Source organism: Plecotus auritus, assembly GCF_963455305.1.
Source record: "Plecotus auritus genome assembly, chromosome: 13".
In the NCBI taxonomy this organism is placed as follows: domain Eukaryota; kingdom Metazoa; phylum Chordata; class Mammalia; order Chiroptera; family Vespertilionidae; genus Plecotus; species Plecotus auritus.
The window spans coordinates 10966337-10992294 of NC_137779.1; the positions used below are offsets into that span (position 1 = coordinate 10966337).

At 52.2% G+C, this 25958-nt stretch overlaps 1 protein-coding gene across 5 annotated transcripts in view; it reads right to left on the reverse strand.

Moving 5' to 3' along the window:
• The window catches only part of RPH3A (rabphilin 3A), a 150619-nt gene that overhangs the window by 43713 nt on the left and 80948 nt on the right, over positions 1–25958 (reverse strand). For 2 of the 5 annotated variants that reach the window (XM_080650260.1, XM_080650256.1), the window contains exons 1-4: positions 19800–19942; positions 19511–19631; positions 4362–4450; positions 1499–1510 (exon numbers count right to left, since the gene is read on the reverse strand). In XM_080650260.1, coding sequence (XP_080506386.1) covers positions 1499–1510; positions 4362–4432 — 83 coding nt within the window. In that variant the 5' untranslated portion in view covers positions 4433–4450; positions 19511–19631; positions 19800–19942. Of the gene's footprint in view, positions 1–1498; positions 1511–4361; positions 4451–19510; positions 19632–19799; positions 19943–25958 lie in introns of those variants that run through there. The other 3 variants (XM_080650258.1, XM_080650257.1, XM_080650259.1) reach the window with 2 other exon arrangements.

Here is a 25958-nt window from a genome sequence, read left to right on the forward strand (position 1 = left end):
AAAGATGCAAATTGACCATACCTTCACAACGCCCACCAGCCAATCAGGAGTGAGTATGCAAATTAACCCAACAAAGATGGAAGGTTAATTTGCATATGCAGGTGTCGACTGCCCCAGCCCCTCTGGGCCTCTGGGCAGTGTGGGAAGGCGGAAAGGCGGCTCCGGGCTGGAGCAAAGGCGGTGCCAGCAGCCAGGGGAAGGAAGGCCCATTCTTGCACAAATCTTTGTGCATCGGGCCTCTAGTATATATATATATATTATGTGTGGATATGTATGTATGTACAATGTATATAGACAACACACGGAGTAAGGCAACATCACAACACCCTTTCCCCCACTCTGCTCAGTGTGCTTCACAGTTCACAGAGCTCTCCTGTGCACCTTGTTGATGCTACATTCACCTGGTGAGGGAGGAAGGACAGGGTGACCCCGCCTGTCTCGCAGAGGAGACAGCCAGGGCTCAGGAGGTGAAGGGCATGTCCACGGTCCCACCGACGTCGAGTCCCAGAGCAGAATTCACTGGGTCTCCTGACATCAGACCCCGCGCTCTGCCTCTGGCTCTGTGCTAACGCCCCCATTGTGGGGAGGGCAGACGGCTTCCCTTCCCGTGGTTTCTGAGCGTGCTCCCAACCACCAGCACCCTGCTGCTCTGCAGCCAACTGCTCATTGATTGGACCCGGCATCCAATCGGTCATGCCCATTTGGGAAATGAATCCCATTGAAAAGACAAAGGTTGTGAGCAGAGCTAGGACCTCTGCACCAAGGGCAGCTCACTGGGAAACCGGGCGGCCTCCCACGAGGGGACAGGGACAGCGTGCATAGTGCGTGACTTCCCACAAGCTCCGTTCTGCTCATCATCTTTTATTAATGGAAGCAGTTGCTTCAGTTAATACTTTCTTTATTTTGGAACAGAGCTCCCAGGCAAAGGCTGTGGGAACGGGGCACCGAGTGGCCCCCAAACTTGTTGAAATGCCACAAGAATGAAATTGAGGGCTCCCCTAGGGAATGCTGTCCGTCCTTTCATCAAGATACTTTTTGAAATTTTGTGATTCTTTTTCTCAAAAGGGTGGTTTTTTTAAAACCACTTAAATTTCTTTTTTAGATATATAAAATGTGCTAGTTCCTTTTTTTGACCATCTCTCTAATAGGGGCAAGCCACTTAGATCAGAAAAGATGCTAGCCCTGGCCGGTTGCTCAGTGGTTAGGGTGTTGGCCCAGAGTGTCGGCTTGTGGACTGAAGGGACTTGGGATTGGACTCCAGTCAAGGGCATGTACCTAGGTTGCAGGTTCAATCCCTGGCCCTGGTCAGGCATGTGCATGAAGCAACCAATTGATGTGTCCCTCTCACATCAATGTTTCTCTCTGTCTCTCCCCCTCCCTTCCACTCTCTCTAAAAATCAATGGAAAAATATCCTCAAGTGAGGATTAACAAACAAACAAACAAAAAGAGATATAATTCAGTTGGTCGAAAAATAAAATAGTAGCATAAAATACTCACTGTTCTTTGTCACTGGAGGAAGCAGAGAAAGGAGAGAAAGAATAAAGTCAGGAAAGAAATCTCATCATGAGAGCAGCACCGTATGGATGCAACACCACGTGGTTTAAACGACAAGGACCTGCTTCCATTTTCTCCCCCAATCATCGTGATCGGGTTCCGGCTCATCCAAAACAAGGTTGCTGCAGGGTGGGCTTGTAAACGCCACAGCTGGGATTGAAATGACCAATCAGTGCAGCCTATTGATGAACCGAGCTGATCATTTAGGCATTTAAGTAACGGGCTTGGGGCCCTAAAGAGAAATCACTGAATGACACGGCCAACGTCATTCTTGGCTTTTGTTGTTTCCAGCCCTTTGAGGAGGACCCCGAGCCCTGAGCAGTAACTGTTCCTCCGAACGTAGAGCTTTCAGTGCCCCCGGCTGAGGGAGGAGACCCGAAGCCCCACCTGTCAGGTGTGCAACCCTACACAGACACCACCCCTATGTCCTCTCTGTGCGCCTCCGTTTGCCCCCTGACCGCTGGCACTCCCTCGCTGGCAGACTTCAAAGCTATAGAGCAGCGTGACCTTCCCAGCAATTCTCCCCAAGTTTTCCCAACATAAAGAGCTAAACTAGCCCAGCCGGTGTGGCTCAGTGGTTGAGCACTGACCTGTGAACCAGGAGGTCACCGTTTGATTCCTGGTCGGGGCACATGCCCGGGTTGTGGGCTGGATCCCCAGGGTGGGGCATGCAGGAGGCAACCAACTGATGATTCTCTCTCATCATTGATGTTTCCATCTCTCCCTCTTGCGTCCTCTCCAAAACCAATGATATATATATATTCTAAGAGCTAAACCACTGCCTGACCCTCGCCAGAGGCAGGTTCCTTTGCCTCTTTCAAACACCCTCACATGCTTCAGACACCACCTTAGACTCAGGGAGGCCGAGAGAGGAAGGCATTGGAGAATCACAAAAGCAGCGAGTGTATCTGGCTAGCCAGCAGTTAATGAAGACTGGACGTCTTCATTTCCCGGACAAAGACATCACAAGCATCCGCATCGCCACTGCAGCCGACGAGGGAGCATGCGTGATGACTGTAATCTGCCCATTAGCATGTATGGGAAAGTAATTTTAATATCCCAAGGAAATGCAGGAGCGAGCCGGCAGGCCATATGCATGGAGAATGCCAAGCTGTTTCCCGGCAGCACGGGCGCACTGTTAATGAAACTGCATCCAGGCTGTCGGGATCGTTCTAATTTCATCGTAAAGCAAATGGTTTGGCCTGGTACCGACGGAAGTAAACTCCCGGATGCATGGGATTTTAATTAACTGACGTTTCAGAAATAAAATAAATGTTACCCCATCCACCCTTCAGGCAACTGTTTATCTTCCAGAGACACACTGTTTGGTGAATAGAATATTTTCTGCAAAATAAGTCTGGGCCCAAGGGGACATCATGGGAAGGGCTTGGGAGAGTAGGTGTTTCCTTTTTTGCCTTCCTTGTTCAATTTTTTAATTTAATTTAATTTTTTCCAGGTGTTTCCTTTCAAAAAAGAAACCGGTAGAATATTGTCTTCAAAACTGTAAGACTCCGGTTTTAGGCAGAAGTAAAGGGGCAGGGGCTTTAGCTTCACAGGATGTGGATGGACTAGCTATTCGGAAAGACCCTCCTCCGATACATATTTAGGTCCTCGGTAAGTAAGAGCAACGCTCTCTCATGCAGCTAGTTCCGGGATTAAAAAGGGAGGGGCCTGGACAGTGTGGCTCAGTGGTTGAGCACTGACCTATGAACCAGGAGGTCACGGTTTGATTGCAGTCAGGGCACATGCCCAGGTTGTGTGCTCGATCCCCAGTGTGGGGTGTGCAGGAGGCAGCCAATCAATGATTCTCTCATCATTGGTGTTTCTATCTCTCTCTTTCCCTCTCCCTGCCTCTCTGAAACCAATAAAAATAAAATAATAATAATAAAGTAAGGGAATTCTCCAACAATTCTTCCCCCTTTCAAAATAGACTTCATCAAAATAAAAATAACTTTCCCTCTTCAAAAAACTCTGTTATGAAAAAAAAAAAAGGGCAAGGTTAGACTGAGAAAATATTTGCAAAACATAAATCCAACAAAGGACCCTCATCTCTAACCCATGGAAGGGGAGGAACCCTACAGAACTTAATAACAAGAAGCTAAGTGACCTGACTTAAAAATGGGCAAAGTATTTGAACAGACGCTTCAACAAAGGGGCTGTACGATGGCAAGTTCCGTAAGAAGGTCTGCAACATCGGTTTGTCGGGAAATGCAAGTCAAAACCACAAAGAAACTCCCCTGTTCGCGCACTGGAATGGTCCCAATGCAAAGGGCTGCTGATGTCAAGTGCTGGTGAGGAGGTGGAGGAGCGGGAACTCCCACACATTTCAGGTGGGAGTTTAAAACGACACGACCGGCCCTGGCCCGGTAGCTCAGTTGATTAGAGCACTGTCCCCATACGCAAAGGTTGCGGGTGGATCCCCGGTCAGGGCACACACAAGAATCAACCAATGAATGCATACGTAAGTGGAAACATAAGTGAAACAACAAATCGATGTGTGTGTGTCTCTCTCTCCCTCCCTCCGTCTCTCTAAAAATCGATTTTTAAAAAACTAAAACAATTCTATATATATATATATATATATAATTGTGTGTGTATGTGTATATATATTTATTTATTTATTTATTTTAAAAGCAGTAAAATCAGTGGAGAAGTTTCCATGACAAAACTCCCACCGGGTTCCTTTGCCCCCACCGGGAGCACACTCCAGTTCTTTGCTTGCTATTCCTGTTCTCCTTGGAGAGCACAAATCTCAGGACCTCACTGACCCAAAACAAGCCACTCCCAAGAAGACCCAGTCACTTACTTGGACTGAAGGGGTCGGTCACTGGGACACACCCAGCGGCTGGAGCTGCTGCTGAACACGGTGTCGGTCATGGCAGATGCCCCGGGCTCCTGGAACACAGTAACCACAGAGGACGTCACCCGGTGCTTCGCCACTGCTTCGTTCTCCAGGCCCTGCTCTATGCCCCGCACGCCGCCCTGCTCTATGCCCCGCACGCCCGGGACACAGAGAGGGCGGGACCTCACGCAGCTTGCCCTCTTTCCAGATGGGGAACCTCAGGCCCCGAGAGGGGAAGTTCCTGCTGGAGGTCCCAGCTCCCTACTGGCAGGAATGGATCGGAGCCGAAGACCCCGTCCTTAAACCCACCTTCTTCTCATTCACCGAGTCAAGGTCCCGGGCCCAGCAGGGGTAGGGGCAGCGTTCGCAGGGGTCCCCCAGTTTCCCTGAAGGTCTGGTTACAGCACAGCCTTGTTCCCGGAGACGCTGAAGAGGGGAGAAGTTGGGAGGGGACACAGCGGACCCTGTGCTCGCTGGGCCCACATGTGGCTTCATGCTCTGCTGTCGTTGCCTTGGGATTCTAATAATTTGTGGGCACAGGACCTGGCGTCTTCACTTTGCAGCCCGTCCTGGGTATGATGCACAGCAGATGCTCAATAAACCCTCAGTAGGTCGCAGAGCTCAGGGAGGGCAGTGGGCGCTCAATCGTCCTCCGGTAAGTGGCGGAGCCAGTCGTCGCTCCTGCTCTGCCCACCCCCAGCGCTCGGCGCGAACCTTGACACCACCCTGCGTCTTAAACTGCCTGGGAGGCCCCGTCCCACACCCCGAAAAGCCAGGTTCAAAGCCCCCCTTCTTTCCCCTTTCCATTTTGCTCTGCCTACTTCTCCTGTGGCTCCTTCAGGGCTGTTTGCTGAGGACCGTGCCTCCACCCCCAGAATCTCAGCAGGTTTTAGTTGAACGGAAAACAACTCTTGAAACACATTTAACTTCCCAGTCACAGCAGGTATGGAGCTCCACTCAGCGGGGACGGGCTTTAGGTGGGGCTTGGGGTGCTGCAGGGAACCTGAGTGAGCTCAGCTGTCTGCGTGGAGTTCAATGCCACAGTCAGCCTAGGCCCCCCCCCCGCCCCCGTTAGGCACCCCCCCTGCCCACCCCACAGTCTTGGAATTAAGCCAGATGCTTCACAGCAGAACACGCAGCCACCAGCTGGACGGTGCGCCCGCACTTCCATCTCTGTCTCTGTCCCCGTCCCTCCCTCCCTCCCCCGAGTCCAGCCCATCACTGCTCAGCTAGGAATCTGGGAAACCTCACTCAGACTATCTGACTAGGTGGGGGATGCAGCTTACACAAAGGGCCTCAAAGCGGGGTGGATTGGGGGTGCACAACAGGATCCAGGCTGAAAACAGGTTTTGCTTGGCCCGTGCAGTGTTTTTTAAAAGTGAAATTAAGCCAATGCTTTAAAAGCACACGATTTAACTGAAAAATACAGATTGCCAGCTTCTCCTGAGAAATGGGAAGAATCAAAAAATATTTATAGCCCTAGTCGGTTGCTCAGTGGTTAGAGCACTGGCCCGCAGACTGAAGGGATCTCTGAGGCGGAGCATTCCAGGCCAGGGGGAAGCAGGAGCAAAGGCCCTGGGGTGGGCATGTGCTCCGTAGTGGAAGCGCCCTCTTCCCGTTGGTGTTGTTAAGCTCAAAGCACAGAAGCCCGGGGCTGATCCTGGTGACCTTTGCCACCACGGCCACCACGTGGGAAAGACTTGCCAAAGGATGGAAGTAGAGCTGAGAGATGGAGGGAGACTGATGCCTGCTGATGAGTTGGAATGCTGGATCAAGCCTTACCTGAATCTATTATGGCCTTTTTGGATTCCATGAGCCAGTATATTCCTTTTTTCCCCCTCCTTAAGTCAAATTTAAATTGAATTTCTGCATTGCAACCCTCCTGAACTCTCTGTGTGCCTTCACCCATCAGTTACCTTGGATCTAACTTCCACCAGGATCAGCTGAGGTCTGGGAAAAAGTACACCAGCCTTCAGCCACTCCCTGCAGCCCCCTCCCCCCACCTCAGAGGCACAGCCCCGGGCCTTGCAGGAGGACAGGGGACAGCTGTGAAGCATCCACACCGAGGCCTGCCGAGCCCCTGCACTGACTATTAAAATTCAGTGACAATAAGCAGCACTAATTAAAAGCAAAACTAAATACTTAATAAGACAAATGAGGTGGCAGCATTTAAAGTCAGGATGAGAGAGCTGGCAGTAATTAAAAATAAAGATTAATTTCTTTGCCTTCTCTAAAAAATGTGTGTGTCCAGAACAGGTTTTGTTTTGTTAATGTACAAAATGCCATGGGAACAAACACAGGATGGGACTGGTTCTGCCTCGGGTGGGGGTAAGGGGAGTCTCCCCAGGTGAGGAAATTTGGGCTGGCTCTTGAAGGATGAGCTGGAGTGTGCAAGACATGAGGATGGAGGAAAGGATGAGGGGAACTGAGTAGGCAAAGGCTCAGAGGCGTCATTGGACTGGAATCTTTAGGGAACAGAGAAACCCGTGACGATGAAGCCTGGGGTGATGGGAGGGCAGGGAGGAGGCGGAAACAGGACTGAAAAGAGAGAAAGGGGTGCCAATGACGAACCGTGACTGCGGCTCAACAACCACAGCGCGTAGCATCCCCAGCACTCCCCACGCAGACAACCCTCCTTCCATTTAAAGACCCAGAAGCCAAGACCACATGCTTTTAGCAGCCCGTTCAGCAGGGTGGCTTAGGGTTCGGGTTTGGGGGTCAAGCCATTCAGCCTGACAAGTATATTCACCTCCCTGACCTCATCTGTAGAGTGGGGACAGATACAGGATCCAGGTCAAAAGAGAATTCCTGTGAGGATGGAGTAAGATAATGTATAGGAAGTCCTGGATCCAGGGCCTGGCACAAAATACCCCTGGTCAAGTGGAAGCTATCATTGATTTGTGTTATGAGTAACGATTCCTTCTTCTCCTGGATGATGGATCCCTCTGAGCCCTGAGTCTATAAACCCAAATGCCAACCTAGGAACCGCAGAGGCAGAGGCTGTTAACAGCGCAGCCTGCGGGGCTCCCGCACAGCCCAGCCAATTACCTGATTCCTTGATAAAGCAGAAACTCGCCTTTGTTGTGCTGTTAACCGAGCTTATCTTGGCCCAAGAGGAACCGCTTGGGGCGGGTTTCTGCATTCGTGCGTGCGCAGACACACGGCCCCAAACAGGGAAATGTGATTAGACGGGTCTGCGTATTAACACAAGTCGTTTCGCTTAATGGCCCCTGGCTGCCACTTGGGCCCAGGTTGCAATGAAACTCACTGGGATTAAAATTCAGCGGGAACGGACGTACCTACGGCCCTAAATCTCATCATCCCTCGGAGACCCCGAGTGTCATCCTGATCCTTCCCTTAAGGACAAAATACAGACAGTCCCCAACTTACAATGGTTTGACTTACGATTTTTTTCATTTTATGATGGTTCCCAAGCGATACAATATTAAATTATATGCGACCAATACTTCATTATACAACGGGCTTTGTTTAGATGATTTTGCCCAACTGCTGGATAGTCTAAGAGTCCTGAGCACGTTCAAGGTGGGCTAGGCTAAGCTATGATGTTTGGTTAGGTGTGCCAAGTGCATTTTCAATGTACAGTATTTCCAACTAAAGCTGTGTTTCCTGGGGGGAAGTAACCCCATTATTACGTCAAGGAACGTCTGCATTCAGAGCAGAGGGTGGCACTTCCTCCTTTTTTAAAGACAGCAGTCCCCATCCTCTCCTCTGAGGAGCATTCCCATTTCACAGATGAGAAAACTGAGGCCCTGGGATTTGTCCAGGTCACACCGGGAGCAGGTGGACTATTCAAGGACTCAGACCTGAGTCATTATCAATGAGCCTTCCGACCACCCTTCTCTATTGAATGTCAGTGCAAACAATGTAATCTTTGGTTAAGCCTATTAATTTGCTGTTTTTATATGGCAAATACCATTGTACGGGGGCAGCATCAAATGGCCCAACCTAATAACAAAAATAGCTTTGTGGGGCATCTTCCATTCACTCCTCCAGGTCCACTCACCCTCCGCCCTGCTCTGTGCCCTGGGAGGCTGTCCTGCGTGGACAGTATCAACAGCAACCTTGCCCTCTGGCTTCCGGTTGGGTTTATCTATGGAAAGACACCAGCAGAAGACTGGAGGGGGTGAGAAGAAAGACGGACTGGGGTACTGACCCCCTGGGCCTCTCCCGCCAGCCACCATGGCCTCTGTTGAAGGTCACAGCTCTGGTCGGGAGGACCTCTCCATAGAGCCCTGTCTCTTCTGGTCCATAACTGTCCCACCTCTGCCCCCATCCCCGGCCTGGAGGGGATGCTGGCCCTCTGTGGGCTACTGGGGTGCTTTAGCATCCTGGCTCCCCTTGACCTCGCTGGCTTGCTCATGTGTCTGTAAACAGTCTCTTCATTAAATTATCTTCGTTTTACTCCACCCATATGCCACCCACTCTTCTGGGTACTCAACTCACCTAATCCTCACAATGACCCGATGAAATGGTGATCGGTCCCCTTTCACAGGTGAGGCACCTGGAGCACAGAGAGGTTGGGCACCTTCTCCCAGGCTGCACAGCTGGTGAGTGATGGGGCCACCTTTGGAGTCCCTGCAGTGTGACTCCGGAGCCTACGCTCTGACCGACTCACTATCCTGCCCTGAGGGCTGTACTTCGCAAAGGTGGACAGCACAGACATTGACGGCCTTTGCATGGCGATTCCCACACACACACCACCTCATTTCCTCCTCAGCCCCATCCTAGGAAGTAGGCCCTGGCGTTATTAAGATTCCTGAGACTCAGATGTTGCCTTAACTTGCCCAAGATCACCAGCCAGGAATGGCAGAGCTACCAGCTTATAAAGCCAGCTGTGTCTCCCTTTAATACCAACACTCTTAACCACGACTTTGGATAACCACTCTCATAACACAGCTGCCCAGCCGCATATGGCATCAGCAGGTGACAGGTAAAGGAAGGGAGAGTCTGGCTTAAGGGAAAGAACAGTTTTTTAACCATCAGAGGTCTCAAAAGGAGGGTGTGCGACGTTGATGGGTAACGCATTCCCAGGCACTCGAGGCAATCAAACACCAATAACAAAACTACTTGTCAAGGGTGTTGGAAAGAGGGCAGTGTGCTTTTCTGAAATTGGGAAAAAAACTGGCTCAAGCTCACAGACTCTTCCCTCACAACCTGGACTTGGCCGCTTACCAAGCAGTCAGAGCCGGTAGAAAAGGGTCCTCTCGCCTTAGGTGCTCCCTGCCCTGGGAAAATGCGTATTTTCACTTTGTCCTCGTGAAGAAGAAGCTACTAGAGCCTCAGGAGAGGCTCTCCTTGTCTTCTCACCTCACAACACACACGCACACGCACACACACACACACACATGCACGCACACGCACACACACACGCACACGCCACCCGCCTGCACCCATGGCACAAATTTCATGACAGAATCTTCCATCAGAAGCTCAAGCTTTGAAGTCACATGGACCTGGGTCCAACCCCCGGCTAAGCTCAAGCTTGGTGAGCCTGAGCAAATTAATGAACATTTCAGAGCCTCAATTTCCCTGTCTGTAAAATGGGGCAGTAACTGCCTCTACTTCGCAGAGTTGTTGAGAGTTTGGAGTGGAAAAAGGGGTAGGAGAGAGTATCAAGGCCAGTGCCGGCACCGGGCACCCCCTTTCTGAGGTTACCCAGGAGCTTCTGCAGAACCCCCCCCCCCCCCAAAATAACGTGGGTTTCAGAGTCTCTGGCCAGGACGGGTACTTTCTGCCTCATGCAGTCTGGCCACGGCCACTTCCCTGGGGTATGGATTCTAAGAAATCCGAGACCATGTCAGAAAAAAACAAAAAGCTTCTCTTAGTTCCCATGAATAATAGATCTTAAAGACCTGCCTCCATCCATTGCCCTCTGCTGCCCAGACCTCTCTGGCGCCAGGCGGGGGAAAGGAACAGAAATATGAATCTCGGTGTTGGCTGGAGAACATGAATGAACCACAAAATCCCCGTCTCTCTCCCTGTGCACCCCCCGCCCCCCCCCGTAAACAGCCATCAAGTATGGATGGAGCACTCTGCAATTTGCAAAGCCCCTGGTCTTCACAATCGAGCATCTTAAACTTGAACCTGCATCAGAGACCCTGAAAGTCTTGTGAGAGCAGACCGATGGCCACTTCCCAGCTTCGGGGTTTCTGATTTGGGGGCTCCTGAAGGGAGCCCGATAATTTGCATTTCTATAAAGGTCCCTGTGATGCTGGTGCTGCAGGTCTGGGGACGGCCCTCTGAGAGCCACCGCTTTGTGCAAGTCTAGAGAAAGCGGAACCCGGCAGACCCAGCTTCCTGGTCCACGGCTGCGTTCACTGGTCCTGAGTCAGAGCAAATAGCTCTGGGGTGTGCTGAGTAATGTGACCCGAAATTGGGGGACCCCCAGGGGAAGGCTGAGGGCTGCGAGGCTTTTCCTCCTCTCGTTTCTCTCCTTTTAAAACGAATCCACCGCTTAAGAGACTGTCCCTGAGCATTTGCTGCTGCTGCTGCTGCTTCCCCACGCGGCCCAAACCCTTGGCCTGCAATGCAGGGCTTCTTAAATATTGAATAAGCCTCCTGCTCCACCAGCAGCCGGCCGGGGCTGAGGTAATGGTGATATTGACAAAGGCTTTAATCAGGTTAAAGCCATCAGGCTGCTGAGCTGGTTTTATAAAAGACCTTCGCCTGCTTCCCCATCACCGAAATCTCTGGTGCCTCCACGCCTTCCTTGCCATCCCTCCAGACCCTTCCAGAGGTTTGCCGATGGCACTAGCAGGGGCGTGGGGACAGAAGCTGGGAGGGATCCCAACTTCTGAGAAAGCATGAGAACTAGCCCACTAGACCCCGACTGTCCACCTGGGAGCTCCCCAGTGGGGCCTCAGCCACCGGCCGGCGGCCAGGTGTGCTGTGGCTTGGAGCAGGTGTGGCCTCCACCCGCACCCACCTGGCAGTGCTCATCGCCCTAGCTACCAGGGTCCACCAGGGAGGATCTGAGGCCTCCAAATTAACCAGCTGCCTTTCCCAGCCTGCCTGGGACTGCCATTGTTGTCACTTTTTGTTGGATTTACGCTTTGTCGTTGGCCTGGTGGACCTGCTTTGCCTCGGAGCTTTGTGGCTTGGCCATTGCCATCCTGAAACCTAGACCTTTTTCTGGCCCCTGACTCGCTGTGTGAGCTTGGGAAATTGGTGCACCTCCCTGGGGCTTAGTTCCTTCTTCATCTGTAAAGGAGGCGGCAATTCCAACGCTCCCCGGCAGACGGTTATTGTGAAACAATATTGACTCTAGATGTAATTTCCTTAAAAATGTAAGTCCTGCCTGGCCAGTGTTGCTCAGTGGTTAAGCATCGATCTATGAACCAGATTCCTGGTCAGGGCACATGCCTGGGTGGTGGGCTCAATCCCCAGGGGGAGCATGCAGGAAGGAGGCAGCCGATCGATAATATTCTCTCGTCATTGATGTTTCTCTCTCTCCCTCTCCCTTCCTCCCTGAAATCAATATAAATATATTTTTAAAGGTAAGTCCTATATCATAATAAGCAGCTAATATTTAGATAGTACAGCATGTACTAGCCACTCCGAGTGCTTCATATAGATATTAACTCATGTAATCCCACAGCAACTCTATGAGGAAGGTGCTATGATCATTCCCATCTTACAGGTGAGTAAACTGAGGGCAGGGAGGCCACGTAACAGGCCCAAGGTCACAGGCTGGCATGGAGCACCGCCGGAACCCCAAGGTCTGGAGGCAGGGACTGTGCTTCTGACCACTGAGCACACTGCCTCCTACTGGTCGGTGCGGTGCGCGCCAGTCCTTCATGAGAACGACATCCAGGCTCTCGATCAGGCCAGGACGAGCTGAAGACTAGACCCCATGTCTGCAAAGCTCTATGCTGTTAAGCAGCATTCCTCAGCTGCTCCGTCTTCACAGCAACCCTGACAATAAGTGAAGTGCTGACTGATTGTTACCCCGTTTTACAGCGCAGAGCAATGGGGCCCAGGGAGGTTCATTTCCCTGCTGGGAAAATTCAGCATTGGGCTTTGGTGTCCAAAAGATCTGAGTTTGGGCCCCTGAACCTACCCTTCCCTGACGATGTGAATTTGGAGAACCAAGATCTCTCTGCTGTCTGCAGCCTCAGAGTCCTGGCCTACAAACTGGGCATCAGCATAAGGCCTCTTTCCCCAGGTTTTGTGAGGACTCAAGGAGATCACTCATTTCAATTCCAAGTGCAGGGTCTCACCCCCATGACTGCTCTGTGTCTTGGTGGACAAGCCCCTGGTCCCTTCACTTCCTGTACGAAACCACGGCTCTAGGATACAACTGCCATGTGGCATGGCTGGGACTTGACCCCAAATAGAGAGCTCTTAGCTCAGTGGTCTTTCTAGCAAGAGCCTGGTGCGATACAGAAAGTAGGTGGAGAGCCCCCCCCCACCCCGCCGCCCCGGGCATTGGAGAGCACCCTGCAGGAGAGACCTAAGACCACCCTTACAGTCCGTGTCAACCAGAAATGACAGCCCTGTGCTGCCCCATTGGGGAAAAGGCCCCATCCCAGACCTGCTGCCATGACAACCAGAGGGAGAATTTTCCAGGGCGGGAATCTGCTCAATCCCAGGGCCCTGGGGTGCCTCTGAGGCCTCTCTGGCCACCTGAGGACTCCCACTACCAGGTTCTGTAGCATTTCACCCTTGAAGCATGTTCAGGGCCAAGGGGAGCCTGTCTGCAGCCACCAGTCTATTCCCAGAGGCCACGTCCGTGTCGGAGGCGGAAACCCGGGCAGAGGTGGCCCGAGTGGCTGACTGGCAGCGGGACCAGGGTCTCTCCACACAGACAAACCAGAGAAAGCACAGACCTAAAGCGAGCAGCGTGTCCCTCCCTGAAAGGCACAGGAGGCGCGTCACCGGCCTGCCCTCTGTGGGCCCGCCCTTCCCTGGGTGTCCGTCCGCCTGCACTTGTCCTTGGGCACACGCCCAGGGCTGCTGTCTCCCTCTGGCCAGGCTGCCGGCTCCGGTGAACAACAGGTAGGTCTCTGATGATCAGAGGGAAAACTGCAAACGTCAGACGCTTCCACCTTCCGTCCTACCCAACAGCCTTTCCCACAAGCCCCCAATCTGCAGGGCTTTGGGAGAAAGACTTGGCCGGACGCCCCAGCCCAACACGCTGGCAGCCGCTTCCAGTGATTTCAACGCCTTCGCCAAGTTCCAATATCCTGCTTAAAGCTGACAGATTAATCCAGCCATACTGGGACGAAGGGGCGGGGGGAGGAGGGAAGCTGACAGGTGGAGGGGAACAGGGTCGGGGGCCAGGCTGTGGGACAAAATGGACCACACAGATGCTTTTGTGCCAGCATCTCCCAGGGAGGGCCTCCCCACGGACTTGGAGACACCCCCACCTTCCCTGCTGGCACCGGAACCTGCTTACATAATCAGTTCTCTACTGAAAGCGGCTTCCATTCACAAGTCGCTGCTTGTCACTGTGTAGGTGCATTAAAAAGAGGAAAGAAAGAAAAAAGAAAGGAGGAGGCAGCTGAATGAACTCACTCAGATTATATTGGGAGACGAGGCAATCCCCGCCCCCACCCCACTCTCCAAATGAAGCCTTCACAAACCAAACATCATTACGAGGATGCTGTCGGATGAGTCTCCTCTTGTTGATTCATTGGGAAGGGGAGGGCGCAAGCCCCAGCTTCCTGAGGCCTGTTATCTCACTCACTGACTGCCTTGCTAAGTCAGAGTCTGCCTCGGCTCCATTACAATGAGATTTAGGCGTGCACTATGTCATCATAACACACGACAGCAAGACAATCACTTTGAGGAAACGGCGGTGACACTGCACACCGCAGCCTGGTGCCTCGGCACGGCCCTGTGGTCGCCCCCCACTGCCCGGGCCCAAATGAGGAGCCAAGGTGGCTAAGAAGAGCCCCAAAGGCCAGGCCAGTCTCCCCATCACTGCTGCCTTGTCACTGAGCTGATAACCTGAGTCCCTGGGTCCAGTCTAAGAAGCGCCCACGCCTGTCCGACTTCGGTGAGGTTTGCAGGAAATGGGTCAACCCTGTGCACACCTGAGGATTCCGCTGCAGAGTAAATGGTGTCTGGGAGGCAACAGGCCTGATTCTTGTGCTGCTCCGCCTTTACGGAATGCAGGGGCCCGGGAGAACCCTGGCAACAAGTCTGAGGCTCCCTAGACTGGAACTGATTGCTAACACCTGGAAAAGTGTTTTGCATTTCACAAAACACTCCTTTATCTACGGCAGCAGAGGCTTGTGAGAGCACAGGTCCCAGGGCCCTGCACGCAGAGCACCTGATGGCACAGGTGCAACCCAGGAATTGGCCTTGGGTTCTCAGGCGCTTCTGGAGCTTTGCATCCCCGATAGAACGTATACCCAGCGCGTTCGCCCTTCTCTGCCTTCTGCCCTCTCTTTTACCTGCAAGATTCATGTGTGCGAACTCCACTCCCCACTCCAAAAAAACCTCTCCTCGCTTTTGGGAAAGCACTTTACAGCTCCCCCTCGTTAAGGTAAATGACTAATAAGGACGGCTGGCTGTATCATCCCACCTCAAAGCCCCTGCTCCTTTATCCAAGAACAAGCCTTAAGACAAAGAATGAAACTTTAATGATGGGATTTTGGACGTCAGTGAGCAGAGTGTTTTAGGGTGACTAAGTACCACCCCCCAAAAGATCACCTGTTAGAAGTAGCCACTTACTTTATCTAAGTCCCACTGTGTCTTTGTCACCATTTTATGTCCAGTGCCCACCATGGTGCCGTGCACACTGTAAGTACTCAATAAATGTGTGACCCATGACGAATGTCCGGGCAGGAAGAGAGAGAGGCATGTGGGCTGCCTGTAGCTAACTGGAGGTGAAAGCCAAGTCCTTTCAAACTTCACCAATGACTCACCATAATCAGCAAACACGAAGCGCCTGCTGCATGCATGTCTCTGGCTGGACCACAGGCCAATTTACCTCCCCAAACTGACCTGTCCACTAGTCAGTCAATGGAGGTTTCTTTCATGCATTCATTCATTCATGCATTCATTCATTCTTTCATGCATGCAAGTCACTGCTGAGCTCTGTGCTAACTCTGACACCAAAAATGGAGACGGCATAGCTCTGGCCTTTAAGGATCCCGCCATGTAGCACCTGCAGGAGCCTGTGTAGAAGCACCATGGAGGGAGAGAGGGAAAGTTCAGGACTCCTAGGGAAAACTCAGACTCTGAGCTGGTGATTTGGGATGACTCAGCAAAAGCCGCTGGGGCTTGGAGGAACCAGAGACTCAGGAGAGTCCAAAGCGTTTCTCCTCCTGGCCCTCTTCCTGCAGCACCTGCTCACCACCATCACAGCAGCCCTGATCCTCAGGGCTTCCCAAGCTTTAAAGAAAGGGGGTGGTTATGCCCATTTCATGGATAAAGAAACCGAGGACCTGGGACCTACATCAACTGCACAAAAAACACACAGGGAACAAGTGGGGTGGGAAGTCTCCTGTCTCCAAGCCACGTCCTCTCTCTCGTGGGTCACAAAGCTGCATGTCTGGCGGGAAGGAGTCACCTCCCTCTCCCTCGCCCTGATCCTGTTTGGGCCAGGGGTACTGTCACCAACACCATCTCCATTATTAACATGCATTGGACACTTATTCCTTGCCAGGTCCTTTGCAAGCATTAACTCTTAAAATTCTCATGATTCCTTTATTATTCCCACTTTACAGGTAGAAAAGTTGAGACCCAGAGAGGTGAATTGAGATAGCTAGAAAGTGCCAGAACCAGGATCTACACCCAAGTGTTCTATATCCAGAGCTCGTGCTCTTAGCCACCACACCAGACCACCTTAATATGCCTGAGGACACTGGGTCTCAGAGAGGTTGAGGGTCTTGCCTGAAGTCCCACAGCCAGGAAGCACTGGAGTCAGGATTCAAACTCAGGTCTGGCTGCTCCCAGAGCCCCACGCTGAGCCCTCAGAGGCTCAGGATGGGGACAGGAGCAAGAAGAAGAGGGGGCCGGGGTGCCACCTTCACTTTCCCAGCACATGCAGGACCTCCATCCTGGGGCAGCTGAGTAATTGAAGCTCATCGGCTCCAGCCCACGACTGGGTCCCAGGGCTATTTTTATTCCAGGTTGCAGCCACAGTGCTTCACAGAAATAAACTGCGCCGCTGGCGTCTCGTCTTCGCATCGGCTGCCGATTTGTCTGCATTTATGACCAGCTCCCCGCTCAAAGGGGATCGAGAGCAGAAGACAGGTCCATATGTCATGGTGGTTTTTATTAGAAAGTCACAAACTCTCTGTGACCCGTGTATAGAGAGAGAGATGGGGAGGGGGTGAATAAAGAGGAAATACCACATGCTACAAAGAAACCCCCAGAGCAGCCGCCCTGACCGGCCAGGATGTGTGGGAGCAGGAAGGAAGGGGAGCAGCAGAGCAAGCTGGGGAGGCGGACGCTCCAGGCCCCCCTGTGAAACTGCAGAAACCCTGGCCGCTGCCTCTCCTGCGAGTGAGAAAGGGGGTGCCCGCGTTTATCTCCTGGCTCTGCTTCCCTGTGACCTGTGCGGGCTGGCCAGGTGCTCTGTCCTTCCTCCACATCCCAGGCGGGTGGCAGAGAGGCGCTGCGGAGCCGGCGGTGAGGGATGATGCCTGTCTTCATGATGGCAGACTCGTACGCTGCTGTGCCGTGACTTACTGTGTGGTCTTGGGCAGGCTGCTTTCCCTCTCTGGGCACCCCCCAAAGGGGTTGGGCTAGATCAGAGGTTCTGAACTTGAGGTGCTCAGATGGGCATTAGGGAGCGCCCACAAGCCCCCTGCTATTGTGCGTTTGAGTGAATATGCATCTGTTCAGCATGGGGAGGTCTCTTTGGGGTCCTTGCTGTGGCCCCTAGGATTAGTCTATAGGGCCTTTGTCTGCTGCAAATCTGTGTGTCTCTGCATCTGCCTACGTCATACATACAGCAGAGCCCTCTCCATCTGAGCCCAGGACTCCAGGACCCTACCAACGTGCTTGTAAGAGACCCCCATCCCACCCCAATTTACCCCAAACACGGACTCTTCAACACACGTGATAAATTCCCAGAGACAGTGCTAACCCTTCCTAGAAGCACACACATACACACACACACACATACTTAACACACAGCCACAAACCTCAGAGCTGGAGGGGCCTGGGGGTCACCAAGACCAACTACCACATTGCACAGGTGGAGAAACCGAGGCCCGGAAAGGGGAAGCAGAGCCAGGGCCAGAATCCAGGTCTCCCACTCCAGGTGCAAGGCTCATTCCAGAACTCCTGTCTCTGTCTTCCTGGCGCAACACAATGCACCATTTCAAATGTGATGGGGGAGGAGGCAAGGCTGCCTCTTGGATCTTAGCCATCCCCAAGGGAGCACAGCTGGGAGACAGCAAGGAGATGCTTCGAAAGCACCCACATGTGGACAACCCAGTCCTGGCCACCTCAGCGGGGCTGGCATGTACCACAGGGATGGCCCTGTCATTAAAATATTAACATACTCCCGTGCCAGATGGTGCTGTTACACTGAGGCCCCTGTGGCTCCCTTGTCCCTCCCCCAGTCCACTCTGAACCCTCAAAGGTTAACACTTGGCACTGCAGGGGACCCCTCAGATACCCCACTCCAGGGCCCAGTCATAGCACAGTCTGGCCGGTCAATGCCCAAGTTCAATATCACCCATGGCCAGATATGTGGCTCATAATTTGAGCCTCACATTCCTCATTTATAGTTGAGGCTTCCCAGAGAGGAAACTAAGGCAACTTTGTCCTCAAGGTCATCCACCAAAGGAAGCCGAGGATTTGAGGACCAAATCTTGGGCACGAACCACTGAGAACCCGGCCCCTCTGCCCCACATGTCCTGCCTGAGCAGGCACATGCCCTGGGATTCGGCGTCCCCGCGTGGCCCTGGGGTGGGAGAAAATGACTGAGTGGGCTCTGCTTGCATCCCAGGCTTGCCAGTCTCTGGGAGTGAGGCTTAATTCCTCCCACCTCCAAGAACAAGAACTTAAGGAGGAAATCCTTGGGGATGCAGAGGACTGAAGCAACCCCTGAGATAATAGCAGAGATGCTAAAAATAAGGGCATTCATTTCCAGAAAGGTAGACGTAATCAAAGCAGGAAGCAAAGAGAAATCCCCTTCTGGTAAGTCACAGATTAGCAGCAAAGGCGTTTTAAAATTAAATGTGAGTTTTTGGATTCACTTGCAAAGGACCTCCACTTGCCACTCACTACAGGTTGGTGCAGGCTTAGCCCATCAGGACCTCAGACGAAGCAATGACAGCAGGGTAGGCTCTGCCTTGGAACAGATCTGAAACGGGGGCTCGGAGCCCTTCCCCAGCATCAGAACCAGCCCCGTCCCCTGCTTCCCCTACTCTGAGACGGGCTCAAGGATGGAGTCTCCCAGGCTGGTGCCGGACGCACCCCCCATACCCTCACTTACAGGTTACACCACCTGTGAAAATAAAACATCGTCTGCTCAGCAGGCAGCCGGCTGCTCCACTCTGGCCTGTCCGACCGCCCATCCCAAGCAAAATGTGGTCCTTTTGTGGCTCCCACATCTCATCCCAGGAAGCGCAGGACAGCCAAGCTTACACAAACCACACACCCGAATTCCTCGGCTAGAAGATAGCACCACCTGAGCCTGTCCTGCACAAGCCTGCCTGCTGTGCTGAGGCGACCCCAGGCAAGGGTTAACCTTCCAGCCCCAGGCGACCCTCTCCCATCCAGGGCCGAGATGCCCACCCACTAGATCAGAACACGCAGAGACCCTCCATGCCAGGCTGGCCACCCCCCGAAGGGTTAATTCACTCAGAGAACTGCCGGCTACTTTCAACAGCCTCTGCTGCAAGGGAGAGGGCAAATTGGGCAGAAGCCACAATTTTGATCGCAATGCCTAAAAATGAGCACATTTTACCCCTCCCTGGGCACTGAGCCGAAATCCAATTTGGCTTCGGGGTGCCGCTTGGGTGATCAAATACTGCAGAATGTGGGCAAATAACCGTGGTCATTCCTCAACACCCCTTCCCTCCCATCTACCCTCCACCCCACCAGCTCATGCACACACCTCATCGCAACTGGGATTCCAATCCCCCCAGCCCCTTTGCACAACGGAGAAGAATGTCACTTACCACAATACCAGAGGATTGCAGGGGGGACGGGTGAGCCAAATTCTTGCCAACTCCTCCCTTCCCTGCGGGGTGGGAAGATGTTAACTCCCGGTGACTTGGTTTGAAAGCTCAGCGGAGGTGCCTGGAAGAAAATTGTTCATTTGACTCTCTTACTCTTCCCAAAATAAAATCAAAGTGCCAACATACACACACACACACACACATGCGCACACGCGCACACACACATGTACGCGCACACACACGCACCAACTATCCCTAAATCACGCAGGACCAAAACGAAAAGAAATACCACTGCCAGGCGAGGAGAAAAGTCAGCCAGTTGGTGGGCAAGGCAGACGGTGGCTCCCTCAGACTGTCCTCCACATGGATGAAGGGTTTTGCTCTGTAAGTCAGTCTCTCTCTCTCTCTCTCTCTCTCTCTCTCTTCCTCTCTGTCCTCCGCGTAGGCAACTCGGGGCTGCTGGCAGCCGACTCGGGGCTGCTTGCAGCCGACGAATCAGTTGCTTCCCCGGTGCCCGAAATCAGCGGTGCTGCCTCCTCCACTGCTGCAAAGCCCTCTGTTGAGCAAGGGAGGGGAGGGGGGGGGGCAGAAGCTTCCCGGCGCAGGGGAACCAAGCCTGCCTCCCACCCGTGATTTATGTGTGAGGTGCTTGGAGAAAGAGAGGTGGGAGGCGGAGAGGAGAGGTTGGGCGCATCAGAGATCCCAGCTGGCCAGAACGGCAGTCAGGAGATTGGCGATCAGCACCACGGACAGCGCTAAGACGTGGAGGAGGAGGGGATGGGCGGGAAGCGAACCCTGAGGCAGCGAAGTTAAGTTATTGAATGGTTAGAGCAGAGAAGGGGGAGTCCAGGCGGAGGGGGGAGACGGGACTTGTCGCCATCGCACAGTGAAGTCAGTGACAGCCTACCTACCACACACTCGTTCTAATAGTGTCACTCACTCTCAGAGCCAAGGAGCTGCAACTTCGCAGCCCCTCTCCCACACATGCCCCCAGACCTTCCTTCACCGCTCGGCTCTGCTCAGAGAAGAGTTTGACAACCCAGTGTGGGAGCCTTCAAGTGGTTTTTCTCAAAAGAAATCAGCCCAGCTGACCTGTCCTCCCCCACATCGTTGCAGATTTCTGACCTGGACCTCGGGAGCCTCGGGAATTTGGAATAGGAAAGATAAACCGTAGGAAAGGGGGATGTTCAAGGGACAGGGTGGCTTAGTTGAATAAGCACTGGACCCAGCAGTTTCTGGGGCCCAGGTCTAGCCTCCATACAACCTTGTAAGAGTCATTTAATGTCTCCAAGTCCCATCTATAAAATGAGATTACGGCTACTCGATTTCCCCAAAGATAGGAAGCAAGAGGTTCAAAAGCACCAAGAAGAACCCACGAGATGTGAGCTGCTATGATCCCACGATCCACAGCCTGTCCCACGACTCAGATGTTTTGACAGAGGGAGAGAGGAATTGACAGCCAGCCAGGATGGTAGGTGCCAGTCCCTCCTTTCCCTGGACTCCCTGTGGTTTGAGGAGGAGGATGTTGGGAGATGATAGGGGGTCTAAATCGGACGACTGAGCCTTCGCCAAAGACCCAGCCCCGGAAGATGCAGACTGACCTTCTGAAGTGACACCACTAAATGGACAAGAAAATACAACCATTAAAAGGACAAATACACAAAGAGAAATTGATTCCCGTGGATTCCAGCGTTGCAGAGCTCAAGGGTCCTGTTCCTGCTGACGACGGACAAAGGACAGGAAATCTCAAACAGACCGAGGTCTGTGTAGACCTTCTCTGCAAGGTGAAGGAGAAGCCTCTTATTGGGGTCCCTCCGCTAACGTGTGCCACTCAGGTGCCCCAGGGCGAGCTGCCACATTTGCCACTTGGTTCTCCCCTTGTAAAGCGGAACTTAAGATGTCAGAATCTCTAGACCAGTGGTCAGCAAACTCATTAGTCAACAGAGCGGCAAACCGCGGCTCGCGACCTGCATGTGGCTCACAAGCCGCAGTTTGCCGACCACTGCTCTAGACCATTTAGAGCTACACTTTACAGATGATCACAATCATGATGCTTATGCTGGTGGTGGTGATGATGGTGCTGGTCTTTATAATGATGATGGTAGTGATTTTGGTGGTGGTGATGGTGGTGGTGGTGGTAGTGAAGGCAGCTGTCATTTATTGAGAACCAACTATGCACCAGCCATTCTGCTAGGACCTTTACCTGTATCATCACCTTGAGTCCTCACCATGACCCTGTGAGGGTACTATTCTTATCCCCATTGTACAGATGAGGAAAATGAGACTCAAGAAGTCTCTACATAGTAAATGGTAGGCACAGGGTTCAAACCCAAGGTTATATGATTCCAAAGCCCATGTTTCAGAAGGTCAGAGTCAAGTTCAAGTGCATTCTACAATTTTTTGACAGGATCTCACTGCATCTTTTCCAGGAAGGCCCTATGACACACGTTCAACCCCCTCACTTTACACATGGAGAAACTGAGGGCCAGAGAGGGGCAGTGATTTACCCACAGCCAAAGAGCTAGGAAGTAGTAGAGTTGAATCTGGAACCCAGCCTTTCTGAAGCCAGGACCTGTGTCTTAGTGCCAAGAACAGTGCCAGGTACATAGGAGGCACCTCAACAAACACCTGAAAAGCGATTCAAGCCGAGAGAGAGATTAAAGTCACACAGGCTGCTGGTGGCGGATTCGGAACCCAAGTAGGTCCCAAGCCTTTTGCCTCAGGGTCCCAAGGAATAGTCTACTCTGTCTCACAGCTTCCCTGGACATTAGACACGTGTTCTCAGAGGGTCTGTCAATACAGCTACCACCTGCTAAATGCCAGGACGTCTACCATGTACTGGGCACTGGTCTAAGCACGTTAGAGTTTCTGCCGCCCGTCTTCACAACCTCATGAGGCAGGTGTGATTGAGGTCCCATTTTCATACGAGAAGACTGAGGCTCAGACAGGTGAAGTGAAGCCCCACAGCTCACACCACCAGGCGGTAGCAGAGGCAGGGACGCGGATCTCGGGTCTGACTCCAAAGCCTGTTGTTGTTGTTTTTCGCCACCCTGCTAGTTTTTCTCAAACGGGGCCCCCTCGCGGTCCCCATGGGAGTAAAAAGAGGCTCAAGTTGCTGCCCCACACACACACACCCTAGTTTCCACCAGAGCAGTGGCGCTTTTAACCGTTTTGCATACTGGGCATCTGCCCAAGTCTTCACTGAAACGGGGCTTTGCAGCAAAAAGTTTAAAAGATAATATGGTTGAAACCAGAACCCTCATCTTCCCTGGTATCACGCCATCTAGGAACTAGCCCTGTCTTCTCGGGGACTTTTGCCCCCACCCTCCCTGGTCACCATCTCCAAACCCCTCTTCTGTCCCGGGGGCCCCTCGTCCGAAGAACCAGCTGCTGCTGTAACCTCTAACAGTGCTGCAGCAGGGAGCCGCCTCGACTCCAGACACCTCAAGACTGATCCTCCCGAAGCCGGAGCACGGCCAAGGGGTTCCTCAGGGCCCTGGATTGAGCAAGCTGCCCTGCCCTGCCCTGTCCTTGTTCTGCTGAGGCGGAGGCAGCCCAGGAAGGCTTCCACCACCCCCAGGGAGGATGGGGAGTGATGGTGGTGATAACTCTACCAACCAAAGCTACCCACATGTTCCGGGTGGCTCGCGGGCACCATATTAGTATTATCCTCACAGCAATCCTATGTGTTAATATTATCATCGTTTTATTTTCTTTTTTTAGAAAAATATGCCTTTATTGATTTCAGAGAGGAAGGGAGCGAGATAGAGAAACATAAAGGATGAGAGAGAATCACTGATCGGCTGCCTCCTGCATGCCCCACACTGGGGACCGAGCCCGCAACCCGGGCATATGCCCCAACCAGGAATCAAACCATGTCCTCCTGGTTCATAGGTCGAGGCTCAACCACTGAGCCATGCTGTTCGGGCTCATTGTTTATTTTCATTTTAACAACTGAGAGAACAGACTCAGACACCTAAAGCAAATAGCCTGAGGCCACTTTGTTCATAAGTGGTGAGACTGGGATTGGAACCGAGGCCCTCTGAGTTTCTAACCATTATGCTAAATAGACCCCTACTTATAATGGTCTCTCCCATTTATTGTTGGTGCTTATTGTTCACCACATGAACAATATGCTTTGTCACCCCAGTACTTTCCATGACATCACAGTGCAATTAAGTTGTGTTACATTATTCGCTCATCTTATAGATGAGGAAATCAGACACAGAGAGGTTGGGTGACTTGCCCAAGGTAACACAGCTAGGAAGAGAGGGGATGGCAGGGTGTGATCTAAGCAGTTTGCTTCAGGGCCCATTGTGCTGTACTGTCTCCCGGAGAGATGGGTACTGAGATGGCCCCAAAAGAAGGAATGTCGCACACAAAGAAGTCCCCATTTCACTTGGCAAGTGGGACAGAAAAATGGCCTCAAAGGATGTCCATATTCTAATCCCAAGATATTGTGAATATATTACCTTACATGGCAAATGAGACTTTACAGATATGATTAAGTTAAGGATCTTGAGATAAAGAGATTACCCTGAGTTACCTGGAGGGGCCCAGTGTGATCACAAGAACCCTTATAAGGGAAAAAAGGGGGCACCGAGGTCAGAGAGGAGAGGTGATGATGAAGTGTGTGGGGGGAGAGGGAGGGAAAGAGGGGGAGAGGGAAGGAAGGAGAGGAAGAGGGAAGAAGGGAAGGAGAGAGGGAGAAGGAGAGAGAGAGAGAGAGAGAGAGAGAGAGAGAGAGAGAGAGAGAGAGAGAGGGAGAGAGGGAGAGAGAGAGATCATGTTGCTGGCCTTGAAGATGGAGGGAAGTAGCCACAAGCCAAGGAATGCAGGCAGCCTCCAGAAGCTGACAAAGCAAACAGATTTCCCCCTAGAGCCTCCGGAAGGAATGCAGCCATGACAACACCTTGATTTTAGGACTTCTGACTCCAGAACTGCAGATAATAAACCTGGGTTACTTTAAGCCACTAAACTTGTTGTTTGTTATTTGTTACAGGGGCCGTGGGAAACTGATACAGCAACTCTGCAGAGGAGCCTATGATGAGAAGCCTTAGGGATCATCTCATAGCAGCTCAGCCTTAGGGATCATGAGCTCCCTCTTGGCCAGAGGAGCCAATGTTTCAACCATATCACAGCCTGTCCTACAATACAGTGTGCATGTGCATGTGTGTGTACCTGTGCATGTGCACCTGCACACATGTCCACACAGAAGGGGGCCTGAAGAGCAAGGACGCATGCTCCAAGCTTTTGCCCGGCCACCAGGCTCTGTGGCTGGATGGCATTGCCAGGCAAGCTGCGCTTTATTCGCTCCAACCTTCTCTTTTAAGAGCCTCCAGGGAAATGCTATCATCAGGAACACAAAAGAGAAGAAATGTCACAGGAGCACAGCTCCTCCCAGGGGATCTGTCAAAGACAAAACAAATAAATGCAGCAGAGACACGGGAGAGCAAGAAAAAGAGAGAAAGAGAAAGCAAAATAGAGAGAGAATGGCTGAGTCCCCAAGACTGGCCTGTGTCCTGACAGACCCCTTCCCACTGGGAAAGGAGCAAGTCTTAAGGAAGCTCATTAGCCCCCGCAGGAGAAAATGGAGTAATTACAGAGAAGATGCTACAGGACTTGGCAGGACACGCTTTTAAGACAAGTCAACCGGTATTATTTATTAATCAGTCAATTCGGTGCTAGGACTTGCATTCTGGAGCGCTGAGCTCCATTCCTGGCTCCCCCATTCACCAGCTGTGTGACCTTGAATATGTATGTCACTTGCATGCTCTGAGCCTCGGTTTCCTCATCTGTAAAATGGGACTATAACACCTTCCCCCTCCACCAACCAGTGAGCCCAGGACGTTTCGATGAGCTAATGGATGTGAACAAGAGTTGTATACTCGAAATAATGAAGAGCAACTACCATTTATTAAGCACCTACTGTGTGCGGGTGCTTAACCAGTCTCCCTTCTTCCTCCAAGACAGTGGTTCTCAACCTTTCTAATGCCGCGACCCTTTAATACATTCCTCATGTTGTGCTTAGGCTCTGCAGCAGCGGTTCTCAACCTGTGGGTCGCTGTAGAACCTAAGACCATCGGAAAACACAGATATTTACATTACGATTCATAACAGTAGCAAAATTACAGTTATGAAGTAGCAATGAAAATAATTTTATGGTTGGGGGTCACCACAACATGAGGAACTGTATTAAAGGGTCGCGGCATTAGAAAGGTTGAGAACCACTGCTCCAGGAGCCTAGATAAGCATTCAGCCTGAAATGTCCGCCCTGGATGGTTTGGCTCAGTGGATAGAGCATCAGCCTGCAGACTGAAGGGTCCCGGGTTTGATTCCGGTCAAGGGCACATGCCCAAGTTGCAGGCTCAATCCCCAGTGGGGGGCGTGCAGGAGGCAGCCGATCATTGATTCTCTTCATTGATGTTTCTCTCTCTCCTTTCCTCTA